This window comes from Marmota monax, unplaced genomic scaffold (assembly GCF_021218885.2).
Source record: "Marmota monax isolate L192 unplaced genomic scaffold, Marmota_monax_Labrador192_F-V1.1 WCK01_AAM20220418_F8-fsc00022, whole genome shotgun sequence".
Lineage (NCBI taxonomy): Eukaryota > Metazoa > Chordata > Mammalia > Rodentia > Sciuridae > Marmota > Marmota monax.
In genome coordinates this window covers 837,439-853,853 of record NW_026695215.1, presented here as the reverse complement: position 1 = coordinate 853,853, position 16,415 = coordinate 837,439, and the positions used below count along the sequence as shown (strand labels likewise).

Here is a 16,415-nt window from a genome sequence, read left to right as displayed (position 1 = left end):
CCCACCAAGGGTGTTATTCTGCCTGACACTTGCAGGACTAGATGCTCAGGCAGGACAGACATCTGTCTTTCCATGGCTTTAATGTCAGCATCCAGAGCAGTTCCTGGCACAGAGCAGTTCAATAAAGCCTGCTTAGTCAGAAAGGAGAAGCAGTGTGCTACCTATGTGAAACCAAGAGAATGAAACTGGCCAGAAGGCAGATTACAGACACACTCACTAAATATGGGAGCCATCTGATTTAACCGAGGGTGGGTGGCAAGCACAGCAGCAGGAGCATTCCCAGCCCTAGCTCAGGAGGCGAGGTGACCCAGGGGCCTTGACACTGTGGTCTGGCATCACTGGCATCTTCTGGCCACTCTCGTCTTCCGGAGTCAGGGATGAAAAGAGAAAGCAACGAATATTTGGGAGGATAGGGCAACAGTGCTACAGCTGGCCTGAAACAGAGCTGCCCCATGAGCTCAGAGCCACCTGGGAAGCCGTGAGGGCTAGAAGAGGGCTGAGCCTGGAGAGCAGAGGGACACACACAGGTGAAAGGCGATGGGCCACTCAGGCAGTGGAGAGAACAACAGGTGGTCACACCCAAGCCCCTGCCTGCTGCAGTTGCCAGATGTTCACAGGCACGAACGTGAACGCCCAGGGAAGCACCAAAGGGTGTGGACCAGGACAGGCAGCAGGTACCTCCCTGGGCACGATGCATGCCACTTCTGATGGTCTGACACTCTCCTATGATCTTACAGGGGAAGAAACTAAGGCATAAGGGTTGACTCGTCAAATGTCTGAAAGGCACTGGTCACAGAATGTCAAGCCTATGTCCAAACACCCCAACTTCAGGGAAGGGCAGTGGGACGGGGGCCCACTTTGTGGGATGAAAAGATACATCTCCATATCAAGAACGCATGCTCGCACGTGCACCTAGCAATCATGACAATCAGCTTCTATCATGAAAATTAAAAAGACAAGGCTCAAAACTCACTAAGAGGGGCTCAGTGACAGAGCACTCGCCTAGCATGTGTAAGGCACTGGGTTCGATCCTCAGCACCACATAAAAATAAATGAATAAAATAAAAGTAATGTGTCCAACTACAACTAAAAAAACATATATTTAAAAAACTCATTAGGATCCTCTGAACACCAGCCCTGTAAACCTGGCCTCATGAATCGGGAGTGTAGTGAAAAGGTGAAATAGTTATTAATTCTGCAGCAAATAACCATCATTAAAGATGCCATCTACATCTATAACAAAACCATGTGAGTGTGACGACAGGTCTTCGTCACAGGGGGATGTGTCACGTTATTCTTTCCAGCAAGGCAGGCACAAATCCCATTGAAGAGGCATCACATTAGGCTTACTCTGGTATTCAATCACCTAAGAATCTCTGGAAGAAAACCACAGATCTTCTATTCATTAAATAGAGAAGGAAACCAATCAACAACTCCTCTGGGGAGGCAGGCTTCATTCAGAAGTTAGAGACACACAGAATGATTGTTTGCTGTGTTAATAAATTTCTTAAGATACCTGGATTATACAACTATCTAGGTGGAATGGGGGATCAGTGACTCATTACTGCAAGCCGCAGCTAAGAAGACCTGAGATCAGACACTAAATAAAACAGCTCAGACTACAAAGGACATGTTTAAAAATGAAGTCAATCACTCCTAGTCAACATCAAACAAAGTGGCACATTTGGAGACTAGAAAACATGGTCCACGCCACAGCAGCAATGAGTAACATGGGATAATACACAGGCAGGGGTAACAGCTGAGTGATCTGCCAGTCACATGAGCCAAGAGGTGTGACTGCAGAGGGACACTGTTCCCCTGTATGAGGTGACTAACAGCACCATCCATGGGAATCTCCAGCAGGGTGATGAGCCCATGGCTGTTAACCATTCCCAAGATTCATTATGCTAACGTGAACACTCTTCACTCCTATCACCTCTGCACACAGAGTGGTCTCCCACAGCTACTGGAGAGGGCTGGGCTCTCTGGCGGGGCCTGGGGCAGCTTCTCCTTGCCTCACAGCCTCGGAGCCAGCGTTGATGGCCTTCAGAGCTGCCAAGACCCAAGAAAGAAAACAGAAGCCATGGAAGCAGGAGGACTTCCCCTGTTTTTTTTCCTTTCTTTTCTTTTTTTGAGTAGTAAGTAATTACAGATAGCACAACTCTGAATTCTGAGAAGAAATGATATAGATAAGGAAATAACAGTTAAGACAAGCCATCTGAATACTGAAACCAACTAAGTGTCGTTCATCAGCACTGTGACAAAAAGCATGAATCTTCTACTCTTCATGAATTCATCAACGTCTAAATAATACCAACGAAGACAATCGAGGGATTTTAAGAGGTCTGTCAATTGCATGATCATGTAAGTCACAGGGCAGGTTAATTATAATCACAGAATACTTCCTTCCAAAAGCCCTTGGAGAGCACAAATCTCTCAAAATAATTAGAATGCTATGCTTAATTCAAAAAACTCTCCTCTGCATTCATACAACAGGCTTTACTATTTGCATTTTATGAAAAATAAAGGAAATATACAGGTAAGAAGGGAAAGACAAATTGCCAGGTGAAATCTGCCCGGCAGGCTTGACAACCAGTTGCCCAGCCATGAGCACAACCACTGGTGTTGGCACATGCCACTACACACAGGGGTACTATCGACAGGGCCACCGCACACACAGGGAAACTGGCACTGGGGCAAATAACGAGCCCAAAGCCAGGACTCAAACCCAGGTCCTAAAGGCTCAAAGTAAGTGGGATAAACAAAGACCAGTTGTTCAACTTGAGGATTTGAATTTTTTAATTTAAATCATGTTTAATACGTTAGAATTATCAAAGAAGCTTCTGAAAAATTAGAAATTACTCTTAAACATAAATGTGCCAATATTAAAATGTAGAAAATGATACAAAGATTGCTCCCTCCTTCTGCCAAAACGGCCTCTGGAACTTGTTCGTTCTGCTCCATTATTACCGGAAACAAAATACTTTTTAAATTAAGCAACGTAAGGCCTGGAATGAACACGCTAAGCGTGCTGTTCGTGACAGCCGCTGTCAAGACAGAGCTGGGGACAGAAAGAAACCAGCCTTAAGAGAAGAGCCTGAAGTCTGATTTGGACTTTACTCCTCCTGCTCAAGATGGAATTTTTGGTGCTGGACATGTTTGGCACCTTCCAGTACCTAGGGTTTTCTTCCCTAGTTTTGCATTTTTTCTGTTTTAAAATAGGAACAGTTTCCAAGGGAGAAGGTTAAGGTCAGTGGAAAAATTTGGGAATGGCGTTCACATTGAATACTTGAAGAATAAATCACAGTTGTTTCTGAAAAACAGTTTTCTAAGACGTATTTGAAATATCTTACTAAGAAATAACTCAAGAAAAATAATCTTCATGATCAGCTTCATGTGGCTGCCTCTGACTGGCCAATTTAGTCCAGATGAAGACAGACCAGTGCAGGAGGACTAAGTGGACTCCCTTTTTAGGACTTGGCTTTTTAACAAAACAAATGAAGCATACATGAGAAAGAAGCCTCTAAAAGGGACTATCACCTAGTACAGACTCATACTTAAAAAAGGAACACTGTTCTGGAACCTCTCAGGACCCCAATCTCTGTTCTCCCACTCATGAGCTGGCACATTAGCTTGGACCATTTCTCATCCCCTCTAAGCACTGGTTTCTTCATCTAGAAAGTAAGACATTAAAAAATATATCTCACATGCCACAGAAAACTTAGACACCTATGTGCACAGAACCTGATGTTTAAAAAGCACTCAGACGCGGTTACCAGGCTGTGTGCGTGGCTGTGTTAAGGTCACGTGTGTGGCTATGGCCAAGGCCGCATGCATGGCTGTGGATAAGGCTGCGTTCATGGCTGTGGTTAAGAGGTCCTCAAAGGTCCATGTGCTGAAGGCTCATTCCCAGTCTGTGGTGCTATGGGGAGGCACTGGAAGCAAGGTATTGGGTCCCTGGGATGTGCCTTTAAGGGGACAATGGGACTCCAAGTCTTCCTTCTCCCTCTCTTTTGCTCCCAGCCAAGAGATGAGTGGTCTTGCCTTACTGTGTGCTTCCACCAGGAAGTGCCAGCACAGCCCAAAGCTCTGGCCCAACAGATCACGGATGAATCCTCTGAATCTGGAAGCTGAGATACACGTTTTCTGTTTCCAGGTTGATTCTCTCAGTTTGCTATGGGAACAGAAAGCTCTATAGCACATGTTCTCCAAACTAACCAAGAGGCTCCCCAAAAACTCAGTCAACTAACTCACAGGCCTTCTCAAATCAGCAAAGTCTAAATGTTTGGACACATAAGGTTTGTTTTCCCAACTATGTTAATGTAACTGACATTTTGCTCATGGACTTATTTCAAGAAAGAAGAAAATGGTAGCTAAAAAAGATTCGCAGTGCGTCCTTTGGGTGTACAGGAGAAAGCATGTTAACCTCTGAAACACAACTCTGTCCACCCAGGCCAGGGTCAGCACTGATGACATGACCCAGCACACACAGATCCACAGGAGGCCTCCCCTCAGCCCATGTGCCTCTTGCCTCGACTTCCACCCCACTTAACCTTGAGTCCTGGTTTTAGAAGTGACTTCCACTCCCCTATCTTATATCAAAAAGACCCCGAGCATTTCAGTAGGCATCTGTGTCTCAACATGGAATTGTAGATGCTCATGCCAGGCGTGTCCATCCCTCCAGTGGCTGCCCTACAGAAGGCAAAGACTGAGAAAATCAAAGAATGAAAAACGCCTGGCAGACACTGGCTGTGCCTCTGACAAGTGGCCTGTGGGGTCACAAGCAGTCTGACCATACCCAGTCCAGTTATCCAGGGTATTTGACTGCCTCTCTGAGCACCGGGTCGGTAACAGCAGCAGCTAGTGCTTACTGAGCACCTGCCTTTACACCCAACACTGTAAATATTGATCCACAGGGCTTCCTGCCGTGGCTCCAGGCCATTCACATCAGGAAGTAGAATGCCCATTTCACAACGAGGAAACTGCACCAGCCTGCCAGCCTCACAGCCACGCTCCCCTGCAGCCTCGCCCTGCCTCACTCAGGGGAACTCAGGCAGTGCCCAGGTCCTGAATATCCTGATCCCATGCAGTACAGACCCCAGCGGGCTTTCCCCAGACACTGAGACCCACTGGGCTCCGAAATCTGAAGCTGTGCATGCCTTCTTGTGCATCAGAGCTGGACAGACTGACAGACACAGACTCCATCGCTCTAGGCACCCTGTCCCTCCATGCCACATCCTACAGAGGTGGTCACTGCCCCACATCTCTGTTATGAGCAAAGACCCAAACCAAGAAAACACTCACTGAGCCCTTGCCAGGCTACGCACTGGTTAGGGGCTGAGGAGCTGTAGGTGAAGTGACAGCCTGACATCCCAGAGCCATCGCACTGCAGGAAAACGAGCATGGACAAGCACAGGACCCGGGCCTGACCTCCAGGTGCCCGCGCTCACAGAGTGCTTATGCCACCATAAGCAGGCCCGGTGGCCTGGGAGGGCCTGTCTGTGTCCCGATGAGTGAGACGCTTGCTCTAGACGGAGATCTTTGCTAACCGAAAGGCAGAGTGAACATGCACAAAGCAAATGCAAGCAACAAACACATAGGTCTGAGCAGGGAGAGAGGAAATGCACAGCTGCTGTTCTCGAGAGTTCCGCCCGCCCAGCTGGTCTGCCCTTTTCATTACTCAGGAAAAAGTTTGCTTCCTGGGGCTGCAGAGAGAGAAGTGAAAGGCAGCTCTTCCTGCCACCTTGAGACCTTCACTTCTATCCTGTCCCCGAGGCACCCCAAACTGCACCTGGCTCTGCGCTTACACCATAGGCAAGGAGGGCAACCAAGAGGAAGGAAGCGGTCTGTGCTCTGGAAGGCCGGGCTGCCCCCTCTGCTGCCTGGGGGAGGGATCACCCAGACAGACTAGCAGGTCTGGAACCTGTAAGTGCCACAGTCCCGCAGACACTGCCTTGCGCAACAGCTGCCTCCCCAGGAGACAGGCAAGTCAGTGTGGCAGGAAGCAACTACCAGCAACTGAAAGCCATGGTGTCTCTGCAAACACAGCCAGCTGACAAGCTGCTAGCCCGCATGGCGTCCGAATCCTGGGGAGGTTCACGCACAGAACCTGGCACACAGTCGCTCTTGAAATGCCTGAGGACCAGGTGACAGTGAGCCTGCAGTCCAGGGAGCACCCAGAGGCAATGCCCAGCTCACACTGAGCGTGCCCTTTCCAGTCGCCCTAGGGCCCTCTCTCCAGGCCACGCTGTGTGCAGCCTCCTGCCACCAGGGCACATTGCCAGCCTGGCCCCTATGGCACACAAGCCTCAGAACCCTGAGTGTTATGACTTCTACCTTCACACCAAGTGGAGGCCAAGAAACCAACCAGGGCACGAGAACACCAAGGCTTAGGTCTGCTTTCACTCCTTCACCCCAGGACCCTGGCCCTGGCACAGAGCAGGAGCAGGGGGCGCGGGCGAGGAGGAGGGTGAAGGAATGAGGCACTCCACATGGAAAGTAAAGGAGCACCCCAGGCCTGGCACCCAATGTGGCAGCAGCTCAGCTCCAACTCTCCTCTGGGGACCCACAGGCCAACCACAGCCAGGACCCAGGTCTCGAAAGTCCTAATCCGTGCACCACCTATCCCAAAGGGCTTTCACCAAATACCAAACCAAGAACTCTCAGAAACCTGAACCGCAGCTCTCCTGGCCTCTCCCCTGGGGACAGACACCCGCCCCGCTCCCCGGAAGGAAGCAGAGAGGCCTGATTTCCCCTCTGCAGTTACAGAGAAAAGGGAATCTGGAGAGTGAGGTTCAAGATTCCCAAACAGAAGTGGGAAAACCCACTGTGCAGCTGGGGCTGGAGCATGCCCAGACAGGACTGCCAGGAGAGCAGCACACGCCAGCTGCACTTGGGGCTCAGGACCGGTCTGTGTCTACTCTGTCGTCAAAGTCGAAGACACATTATGAAACCCAAGAAAAGGAAGTCCATTTCTAAGAAGAGAGAAGGCCTTCTATCCCAACCATACCACTTCATAACACAATCCTCCTTCATAACACAGCGTCAACATGTTGGTCCCCCATGAAACAGTAATACTGATTTTATTTTACTATTGCTCACGGTCACTATTTCTGAAATACACTTGTACAGTGCTTCATAATCCTCAAAGTGCCCGTGTTTCCTCAGAGACAAGAGGCAAGGTGCTCTGTGCCTATTTAACAACGAGGCACACAGCTTTACTACCTAGGTCAAGGTTGCACCCCTAGTCAGGGTCAACACAGCTGTAGCCCCTTATGAATTCCAGGAACACAGAGTGACTCAAGAGTCAAGGAAAGGGTGACCCCTGGTGGACAGTAAGCACAGTGGAATGCCATCTGCATGCCTGCATGAATACACACATACTCTGATGCACATAAATCTAATCACATTTTTAAAATTATCCATGTGAGGTGGCACACACCTGGAATCTCAGCTACTTGGGACACTGAAGCAGGAAGATGGCAAGTTCGAGGCCAGCCTGGGCAACTTAGCAAGACTGTCTCAAAGTAAAATAAACAGGGCTGGGGATGTGGCTCAGTAGTAGAACACTTGCCTGGCATGGGCAAGGCCAAATAGATAACTAAAAGAATTTACTGGATGCTAACTATCCCTGAAGAGTCTGTCCTTTCAAGTGTTCTTGGGTCAAATCAGTGGGTGATCAGCCTGAATTACAGGATAAAAAATGTAGATTTCATATTCCTCATAAGACAGTATGTCAACCACAAAATAAACACTCACTTGCTTACATGCAATACTTCCAAAGCTGAGTCAACACTGAGAATAAGCACTACTGACCAGGGCAACACTCCAGGTGGCTATGGGTGCCTCCCTGCACCCGAAGAGGAGCTGGGACCCCCCGGGCTTGAAGGGTTGCTTCTGGAAAAACTCTCAGTGGACACACATTTCCTCATGAACCTCTACCTGTGCTATATATATACACAGTAATAACTGTGTTTGTTATAAAACTGAGACAAAGGAAGCTTTTAAAAATGTAATTTGAAGTTTCAATCTTCTGGCACTCCAACAGCTCATCTAGGCACCTAGTCTCCACAGGGCTGTGGGAAAACCTCACAGTGTGATTTCTCCCTGACAAGACACCCTATCATTTTCTAATGGGCAATTTGAGTTTCCACGGGCCAACATGACCACTAGAAAGGAGCAACCAGGCTGACCCCAGCCTGACTGGTTTTGATGGACTTGGTAACAGCCTCGACAGGGAAAGCACACTGTGACCCAACACTTAGCATAAGAAGCTTAGCAACACAAAAGGATACCTCAAATTTTCAGGATTTTCATTCCACATATCACATGTTTAAGTATTTAAAAATCTCAGACCTCTTGAAACCTCTCACCTTAGGAAATTTTACTACAAAGAGAAGGACTATAAAGTTTCCACCCCAAAAGAGCAGGGCAGCCCCAGAGCTTGCCTTAGGAAGCACAGGATTATACAGGCCCACAGTGGGGCTCCCTCTTGAGGAGCTGAGGTGCTGAAGCACTCTGTGCCCACCCACCAGAGCGAAACGCCACGCCAGGTCTATCCCTGTCGTCGACCTTCTGACCCCATGTGGCACCTTTGAGAATCAGGGCAATGACTCATAAAAGGATTCCTAAAGAAGGAGCCATGTAGCCTCTGCACCAGGCTCACACAGAGGTGGGTCCGGGAGGTCTTGGGTGGTGCCCTGGGTCATCCTGTCCTCCACGGTGCATTCCCAAAGGCTTCATTAGAACCAAAGGCCCTTGCCATGCATCAGCTAAGGTGCTCTTAGGGCTGTCGAGCCTCACCTTGGCCTTCCCTCGGCCTAGCCCACGCTGGCTGTACCACAGGCACTTTTCACTGTGAGAGGAAAACACTTTTAATTCCCCCACGCAAGACTAGATAAAGATCACTGCAAATGCTATGTTTGTAGAGTCACTCATTAATGACATATCTGTTACTAGGAAAATAAAACATAAAATGGTCTACAATTGCTCAATGTCACGTGTCCGTGTGACTGGCTATGCTACCAATTCTTTGGTCAAATATCAGTTGAGATATGGCTGCAAAGTTTTGTTTTTTTTTATGTGATTAGGATTTAAATCAGCAGACTTTGAGTTAAGCAGACCACCCTCCATAACAGGGGTGGGCCTCATCTAGTCCACTGACAGCCTGAAGAAAAAGACTGGGGTCTCCAAAGGAAGAATGAATCCAGCCCCCAGACTCAGGATGCAACCCCCACTCTTCCCTGGTCTCCAGCCTGTTCTGCACACGTCACACTTGCCACTACCTACAATCACACCAGCCAGTTTTAAAATATATAAAAAAAAAAAAAGCACTCTTTTCTCTCTCTAGATAGATGCAGATAAGAAACATGCACATGTGCGCGCGCGCACACACACACACACACACACACACACACAGTTTCTCTTTATTGTTTTGTTCCTCTGGGAAGCCCTGACCAGCACTGAAGAGTTTTCAAAGATCATAACCACAGATGTTCATGCACTGCCCTCTGTTGGGCTGTGTGTTAAAATGCATCCCCCGAGTCATAGTCAATCATCTCACCAAGTGGAAGCAAAGGATGTTCTGTTAAGAGTAAATGAAGGGAGGATGGTAAAGGGCCAATAAAAATCATTCCAATCAATCTATAAAGTAGACCAGCCCAGCGGACAGTTTGTGTTAATAATGTTGAGTCACGTTAGTCCAATGAGAGAAATTTCACAGTGCATGAGCCTTCATAAAATATTACACTCTAAAACAGGCTTTGTCAGAGTTTACTGAATGACAAAAAAAGAAAATATACCAACAAAATAAAAGGCAAAATGAAAGGAGAAATTCAACTACCTCTTGGTTATCTTTGTTTTGGTTTGCCCAGAAAATCTTATGGTAAAGCGTCTCCATTGAGTTGCTGGAATCAGTTCGGTCAAAACAGTGTCGATCCAAGACTTCCAACGTGTGCAAAACCCGACTGATAGTCACCCCTAGATGGAGAAATGAAGCATGCAGTTAGGGAGGCCACGGAAACCAGAACAGCAGAGCATAAAAATCACCATTCTGGGGGGCAAGGGGGTTTCCTGAAGTCACCATTCTGGGCATGTTTCCCAAGAGAACCATCCATGAAACCCAACCAGACATTCCAGACAGGCAGAACCTGAAGAATGTCCTCACAATTCCCCACAGAGCTGTGCCAAAGACCCTCCTTACCACGGGAGCGCACTGACAGAATCTGAAACCTGGCATGAGGCCCAGCCCACGAAAGCCCCCCGCTCCTCCACTGTGCCCTGTACCTGCTGTGGACTCCTGGCACTTGTCAAAGGACCACCGGACTTCCACCGCACGGCCCCTTTGTTTTATCTGCTGTTCCACCTCATAGATCTTGGCCCGAACCTGAAAGATAATCGCTTCCAATTAACTCTGCTGCAAAGCTGAGGCGGCTGTCTATGTCATGTCAGGGTTTCTGCCTAGCAGAAGGTCCTGTGGTGAACGACAGCCATGGCTACAGGGGACGAGAGCAGCCCACTGCCCACAAGGACAGCCTTCCAGTGCACAAGTGCTGATCCAGTGCCAGCTCTCAATGACAAATGTCCATGGAAATTAATGTGTGAAGGGCACTGTAACAGGTGGGATTGCTTTAGGATATTGTAAGAAAGGGCAAGAATTTTTAAATATCCTCTTTGAGCCAATTGTCTAGTCAGGAAAGTAACTAGCAATGTTTTAGTAATTTAGAAAACTGTTTGGTTAAAAAAAAATAGATAAATAAAAAACAAGGATGATCTTCTACATGTTAGTTATAACACTTGTTCAAGTGGCATAAATCTTCAAACAAAGCAGCAGCACCAGAAGATCACAGAAGAGTCACTGAACAGCACTCGCCAGCATGGGAGTCACAGTCAGGCACTCGCATCACCACCAACTGGCCTGGGAGGAGAACGCTGAGCAGGACTGCCCAGCAAGAGTGGGAAGGGAAGAGAGCGACTTCCTGAATCTCTGTGTTCAGCAACAGCAGAGAACCCTGAGGTTGGCAGGGGCGAGGAGCAGAGCTGGGGATGAACTAGGGCTGAACCCGGCGGGGGCCCCTTCGCCCAGCCCCTGGAGAAAGAACACCTACCACCCAGGACACAGTCTACCTGCTGGTTGAATGCCGTGTTCCCTCCCGGCATGGGGAGGCTGGACGGGGCGACCTGCAGCAGGTCCAGAGGTGAGCCCGCGCTCACACTCTTGCTTTCATTTGTGGAGTAGTTCCACACCAAGGCACTTGGGCAGCAGAGAGTGACCGTCTAGGAAGGAAGCAGGGAAATCAGGATGTGAGAGGGAGGAGGAGGAGAGCTGCGGACTCAGCAGAGATAGCTGTCACCATCAGTGATGCCCCAGCTCAAGGCCACAGGGGGTCTCTTTACTCCAACCTCACCAACACCAATCTGCACGTCAGACAACAGGTCCTCGCTCCAGGCATTGCCAGGAACCCCCCACCACACCCTCCTCACCTCACGTTTCTCTAATTCATTGTCTCAAACTGTCCCCTAGGAAAGCCTGCCTGACCACAGGCTGGGCTGCAGATCCCCTCTGTGACTGCCTTAGCTGGGCCTGTCCCTATCAACCCTCGTCCTGTCACAGGACACTGCAGCTCCGTTACTCTACCTTCCCTACAGGACTGCAAGCTCCAGCTCCCGTGGAGACCCACCTTCAGAGCCACCTAGTTCCAAAGGGCACCTGAGAGCTCAGGAAATGTGAATGAACTCAGGGTGATACTGTGGGGCCCCATGGGCAGGCCATGCCTCACCCGAGGGCACTGCCCAGCAACCTGCCCAGGGCAGCACCCTCGAGCACCGGCAGCAAGCATGCCCGCCAGAAGCAGTGCCTGCCAGAGGATCAGACTGAAGAAACAGGCAGCCAACTCAAGACATGACTGAGGAAGCCAGCGCTGCCCACAGAAACCTCCTCCAGAAGAACAGGGCTGCTGGTGACAGCAATGGCTTCCCTGTGGGTACCCTGGAGGACTTTTAATTGGGCTGCTGAAAGGCCTCAATAGAGGACAACCACAAAAACTTTCTTCTAGAAGAATGCAGCAAATCTTCTCTGCACTTTATCCCACGCAGAGTAATCAAACTTCAACATAAACTACTTGGTTGAGGGAAAAACGACACTCGGTACATAGAAATAGAAGTGCCATCTCCAGCCCAATGGCTTCCCACATGGGACTGATGTGACATCACCCGGGGCGCAGACTCACCTGCAGCATGCAACTGAGTCCGTACACCAGGGGCCCGTGCTGTGCGCAGGAAAGGAAGTCTGAGAAAGCCAGCTGCACAGGGCTCATGCCAGGGCCGGGGGGGCCGGGGCTGGGCGCCCCGATCCCCGAGCTGTTGGGCCCGATCATCATGTGGGGGGAGTGGGCGGCCAGGAGGCTGGGGCTGTCGCTTAGCAGCAGGGACAGACGCCGGGCACAGAAGTAGGCCAGACGGCGGGACAGGTAGGCTGACTGCACAAACTCATCCGAGTACTGCAAGGAGAAGACAAGCCACCAGTCACGCCCGCCTTCACAAGCAGCTGCTCCAAGGCAGATGCTTCTCCAGGAAACAAGAAGAAGCCTGCACAGACCTGTGCTGTCAACTGCAGACAGAACTGAGCCACACATATGATCTGAGATTTTCTAGTAGCCACTAAAAGAAACAGGTGAAATTAAAATAATGTGCTGTGTTTAGCCCAACACACCCATTTGATCATGTCTACCTCTGACCAACATAAAAGTGTTATAGTAGCATGCACTCTTGTTTCTCCCCTGTGAGTCTGAAGGCTGGAGAGCATTTTACACACACAGCACATCTAGGTTCACAGGGCCACAGCTGAGGCGCTCAGCAGCCCATCTGGCTGATGACCTGTGACAGGCCAGGTGTCTGCAGCACCCGGCAGGGGCAGCTGAGAGGGAGGGCCACCGCTCCCCGAGCACACAGGCACTGCTCCAATCATCAAAGGCTCGTGAGGGCTCCGTGGGGAACAGCTTCTAATGAATCCCACTTGGCGAACTTAAATTTCATCACATCTTAGACACATCACGAGATGAGAAGACTCCTACCTGCCAGGAACTCAAGGAATTATCAAAAGAAGGTAGAGATTCTCTGCACTCTACCAGGAGGTTTGTTTTGTTCTTGTAGCACTCCGTCTAAAAGACGGGGGGGGCACTATTCTAGGGGCTGTCTGCTCAGCTCAGACGCGGGAGAGACCAGTGCAATAAGATTACATGTTAACCAAAAACCACGGACATGACTGCTGAAGGTCACTCCAAGTCTTCCTACATAGTATAAGAATACACCACAGTGAATTCCACCTGGGTGTACGTCCACAGGAGTGGGGGCCTAATTTAGAATAAGAGACATTCTATGCCTGTATAATTGTATCAAAATGAACCGTACTGTCATGAATAACTAAAAAAAAATTGGAAATTAGAAAATTAAAAGTTAAAAATAATATATAAATTTTTTTTTAATTTTTTATTGTTGGTTGTTCAAAACATTACAAATTTCTTGATATATCATATTTCACACTTTGATTCAAGTGGGTTATGAACTCCCATTTTTACCCCATATACAGATTGCAGAATTACATCAGTTACACATCCATTGATTTACATATTGCCATCCTAGTGTCTGTTGTGTTCTGCTGCCTTTCCTATCCTCTACTATCCCCCCTCCCCTCCCCTCCCCTCTTCTCTCTCTACCCCCTCTACTGTCATTCATTTCTCCCCCTTGTATTATTTTTCCCTTTCCCCTCACTTCCTCTTGTATGTACTTTCGTATAACCCTGAAGGTCTCCTTCCATTTCCATGCAATTTCCCCTTCTCTCTCCCTTTCCCTCCCACCTCTCATCCCTGTTTAATGTTAATCTTCTTCTCCTGCTCTTCGTCCCTACTCTGTTCTTAGTTACTCTCCTTATATCAAAGAAGACATTTGGCATTTGTTTTTTTAGGGATAGGCTAGCTTCACTTAGCATAATCTGCTCTAATGCCATCCATTTCCCTGCAAATTCTATGATTTTGTCATTTTTTAATGCAGAGTAATACTCCATTGTGTATAAATGCCACATTTTTTTAATCCATTCATCTATTGAAGGGCATCTACGTTGGTTCCACAGTCTTGCTATTGTGAATTGTGCTGCTATGAACATCGATGTAGCAGTGTCCCTGTAGCATGCTCTTTTTAGGTCTTTAGGGAATAGACCGAGAAGGGGAATAGCTGGGTCAAATGGTGGCTCCATTCCCAGCTTTCCAAGAAATCTCCATACTGCTTTCCAAATTGGCTGCACCAATTTGCAGTCCCACCAGCAATGTACAAGTGTACCCTTTTCCCCACATCCTCACCAGCACTTGTTGTTGTTTGACTTCATAATGGCTGCCAATCTTACTAGAGTGAGATGGTATCTTAGGGTGGTTTTGATTTGCATTTTAAATTTTAAAATTTAAAAAAAAAAAATTTTAAACCTCTTCTGAAAACACTTGCTTTGGAGGCAGATATTCATTCTTTCCTCTTCTAAAGGGAATTGTTCCCCTTTCTACCTCTACTTACCTAATCATTGCCTTCAGACTGACTTTTCCTGCCCATAAAACCAGCTGGCTCAAGGTCCCATTACTGTACCTGCAGCATCAGCGGCAGTAGGAGTTTAAGAAGGTCATCATCCATCGGTCTGATCTTCTCTAGGACATCCAGGATCCACGTCAAATATTCATGCTTTTCCAGCAATCCTTCCTTCAGTGGGCAAAGAACAATTGCGCCAGTGCCGTTAGAGAAACACCAGTGAATGCGTCAAGGGCACCATGAGTCCTCAGCTTAGGCGCCACCTCGCTACTGTCTCACTGTCACAGTGATGCGGTCTTGTTGGCCACAGTCCAAATTATAACCCATGAAGAACTAGGGTTTTTTAATATGACTGGGCTGGGAATTTTTATTTTTTGGTAATCTGATGAATTCTAATTCAGAACATTGAATTCCCACAAGAAAGGACATTTGAAAGCTCTCACATTCCCGGGTCACATCAAGTCCATGGTGAGATTTCAGGGATGGAAACTTGATGAACAATGATAGCTGGAAAGAAGCAGATCCCCGGGCTGGGGAGCTGGTCAGGGGCCAAGTGCTCCTGAGTGTCTGCCTACGTGCGAGAAGCCCTGGATTCCAGCATGGAGAGCCATCACAGCACCCAGCTTGGACCACCACCTCAAGGGAAGTCAGGAAACCCCCCCAGGCCCAGAGCCCTCCACACAACGGCAACAATCAACATAGCAACCCACTGTCATGCACAGAAATGGAAGCAGTGCACAATCACGTGTAAACAATCCAACTCAGCACACTAACTGGCTCCAGGAGGGCCAGGCTGGCGGAGCCCATCAGACAGACCGCTGCTTTACTGATTGAGTATGGTGCTCGAGGTGGAACCCAGGGTTTTGAACATGCTAGGCAAGTGCCGATCTTGACCTAACACCATCAGCACTGTGAGAATGGCCTGAGGCCTGAGCCTAAGCAACTCCATTTTTAAAACTCCAGTTTGAAACCTGCAGTTTCACCAGGCACACCCACAGAGCCCTCCAGTATGGCCTCAGACAAGTCACTTCCCCTCACCCAGATAAACAGAGTGAAGTCTCAGGCAGGCTGTCCTCTCCTGAAAAGAGGGAAAGGTGGGAAGATCAGGGTGGAGACAACCAGACCAGACGTTTCTGACCCCAGGGTAAATTATGTCACTGAGAAATCCGGTGGTAGCTGATAAGGATTAAAAGGGGGATTAAAAGCCCCCAAATTTAGTATAAATAATAGAGCAAATGAACAGGGATTCAGCCAGCCGAAACAAGGATGCACTCAAGCTGGAGAGCCTGATGAGGACCTGACATCCCATCACTTGTCATCTTTCCTGATCCTCTGCGTGATCCTCACTGCTCTCAAAATTTACGGCCTCATCTGGACCTTGTTGAGAGCCACAACTTCTCCCTACGACCCTTTCCTCAACTGGTTGTCCACTCCATGCCAGGAGAAGCCTGCGTTGGTTCCAGACCTGATCACCGCTGTCTGAGTGAGTGTACATCTGCTGGACATAAAGCCTAAGGTTTAAGACTTTTGATATGACATTTGAACTTAGCCTACAGAGGGAATGTCATGAGCCTGTCATGATTAAGAGTGTTTTGCAGTGCTTAGAATTAATCTAGAATTGTTTGCTGTGAATTAATTAATCTAGAATTGTTTGATGTGAATTGATTATGTCTATTGCAGTGCCTAGCTTAATGGATTGTCATTTTCTTGATTAAGAACCTATAGAGTGAAATTGTATTGAGTAATTTGAGTGAATAAAGCACTGCTAGGGGCAGAAGTGCATGGACATTCTTTATTTCTCCCCTCGATTCACAATTTTGCTCCCTCGCAACATGCACCTTTTGCCTACT

The 16,415-nt window shown here is 48.3% G+C and overlaps 1 protein-coding gene across 6 annotated transcripts in view; it reads right to left on the bottom strand.

Annotated features, from left to right (window-relative positions):
- The window catches only part of Med12l (mediator complex subunit 12L), a 266,032-nt gene that overhangs the window by 196,395 nt on the left and 53,222 nt on the right, over nt 1-16,415 (bottom strand). For all 6 annotated transcript variants that reach the window (XM_058574923.1, XM_058574927.1, XM_058574924.1 and 3 more), the window contains exons 7-11: nt 14,626-14,736; nt 12,228-12,497; nt 11,125-11,274; nt 10,285-10,384; nt 9,842-9,978 (exon numbers count right to left, since the gene is read on the bottom strand). In XM_058574923.1, the coding sequence (XP_058430906.1) occupies nt 9,842-9,978; nt 10,285-10,384; nt 11,125-11,274; nt 12,228-12,497; nt 14,626-14,736 (768 nt within the window). The remainder of the gene's footprint in view (nt 1-9,841; nt 9,979-10,284; nt 10,385-11,124; nt 11,275-12,227; nt 12,498-14,625; nt 14,737-16,415) is intronic.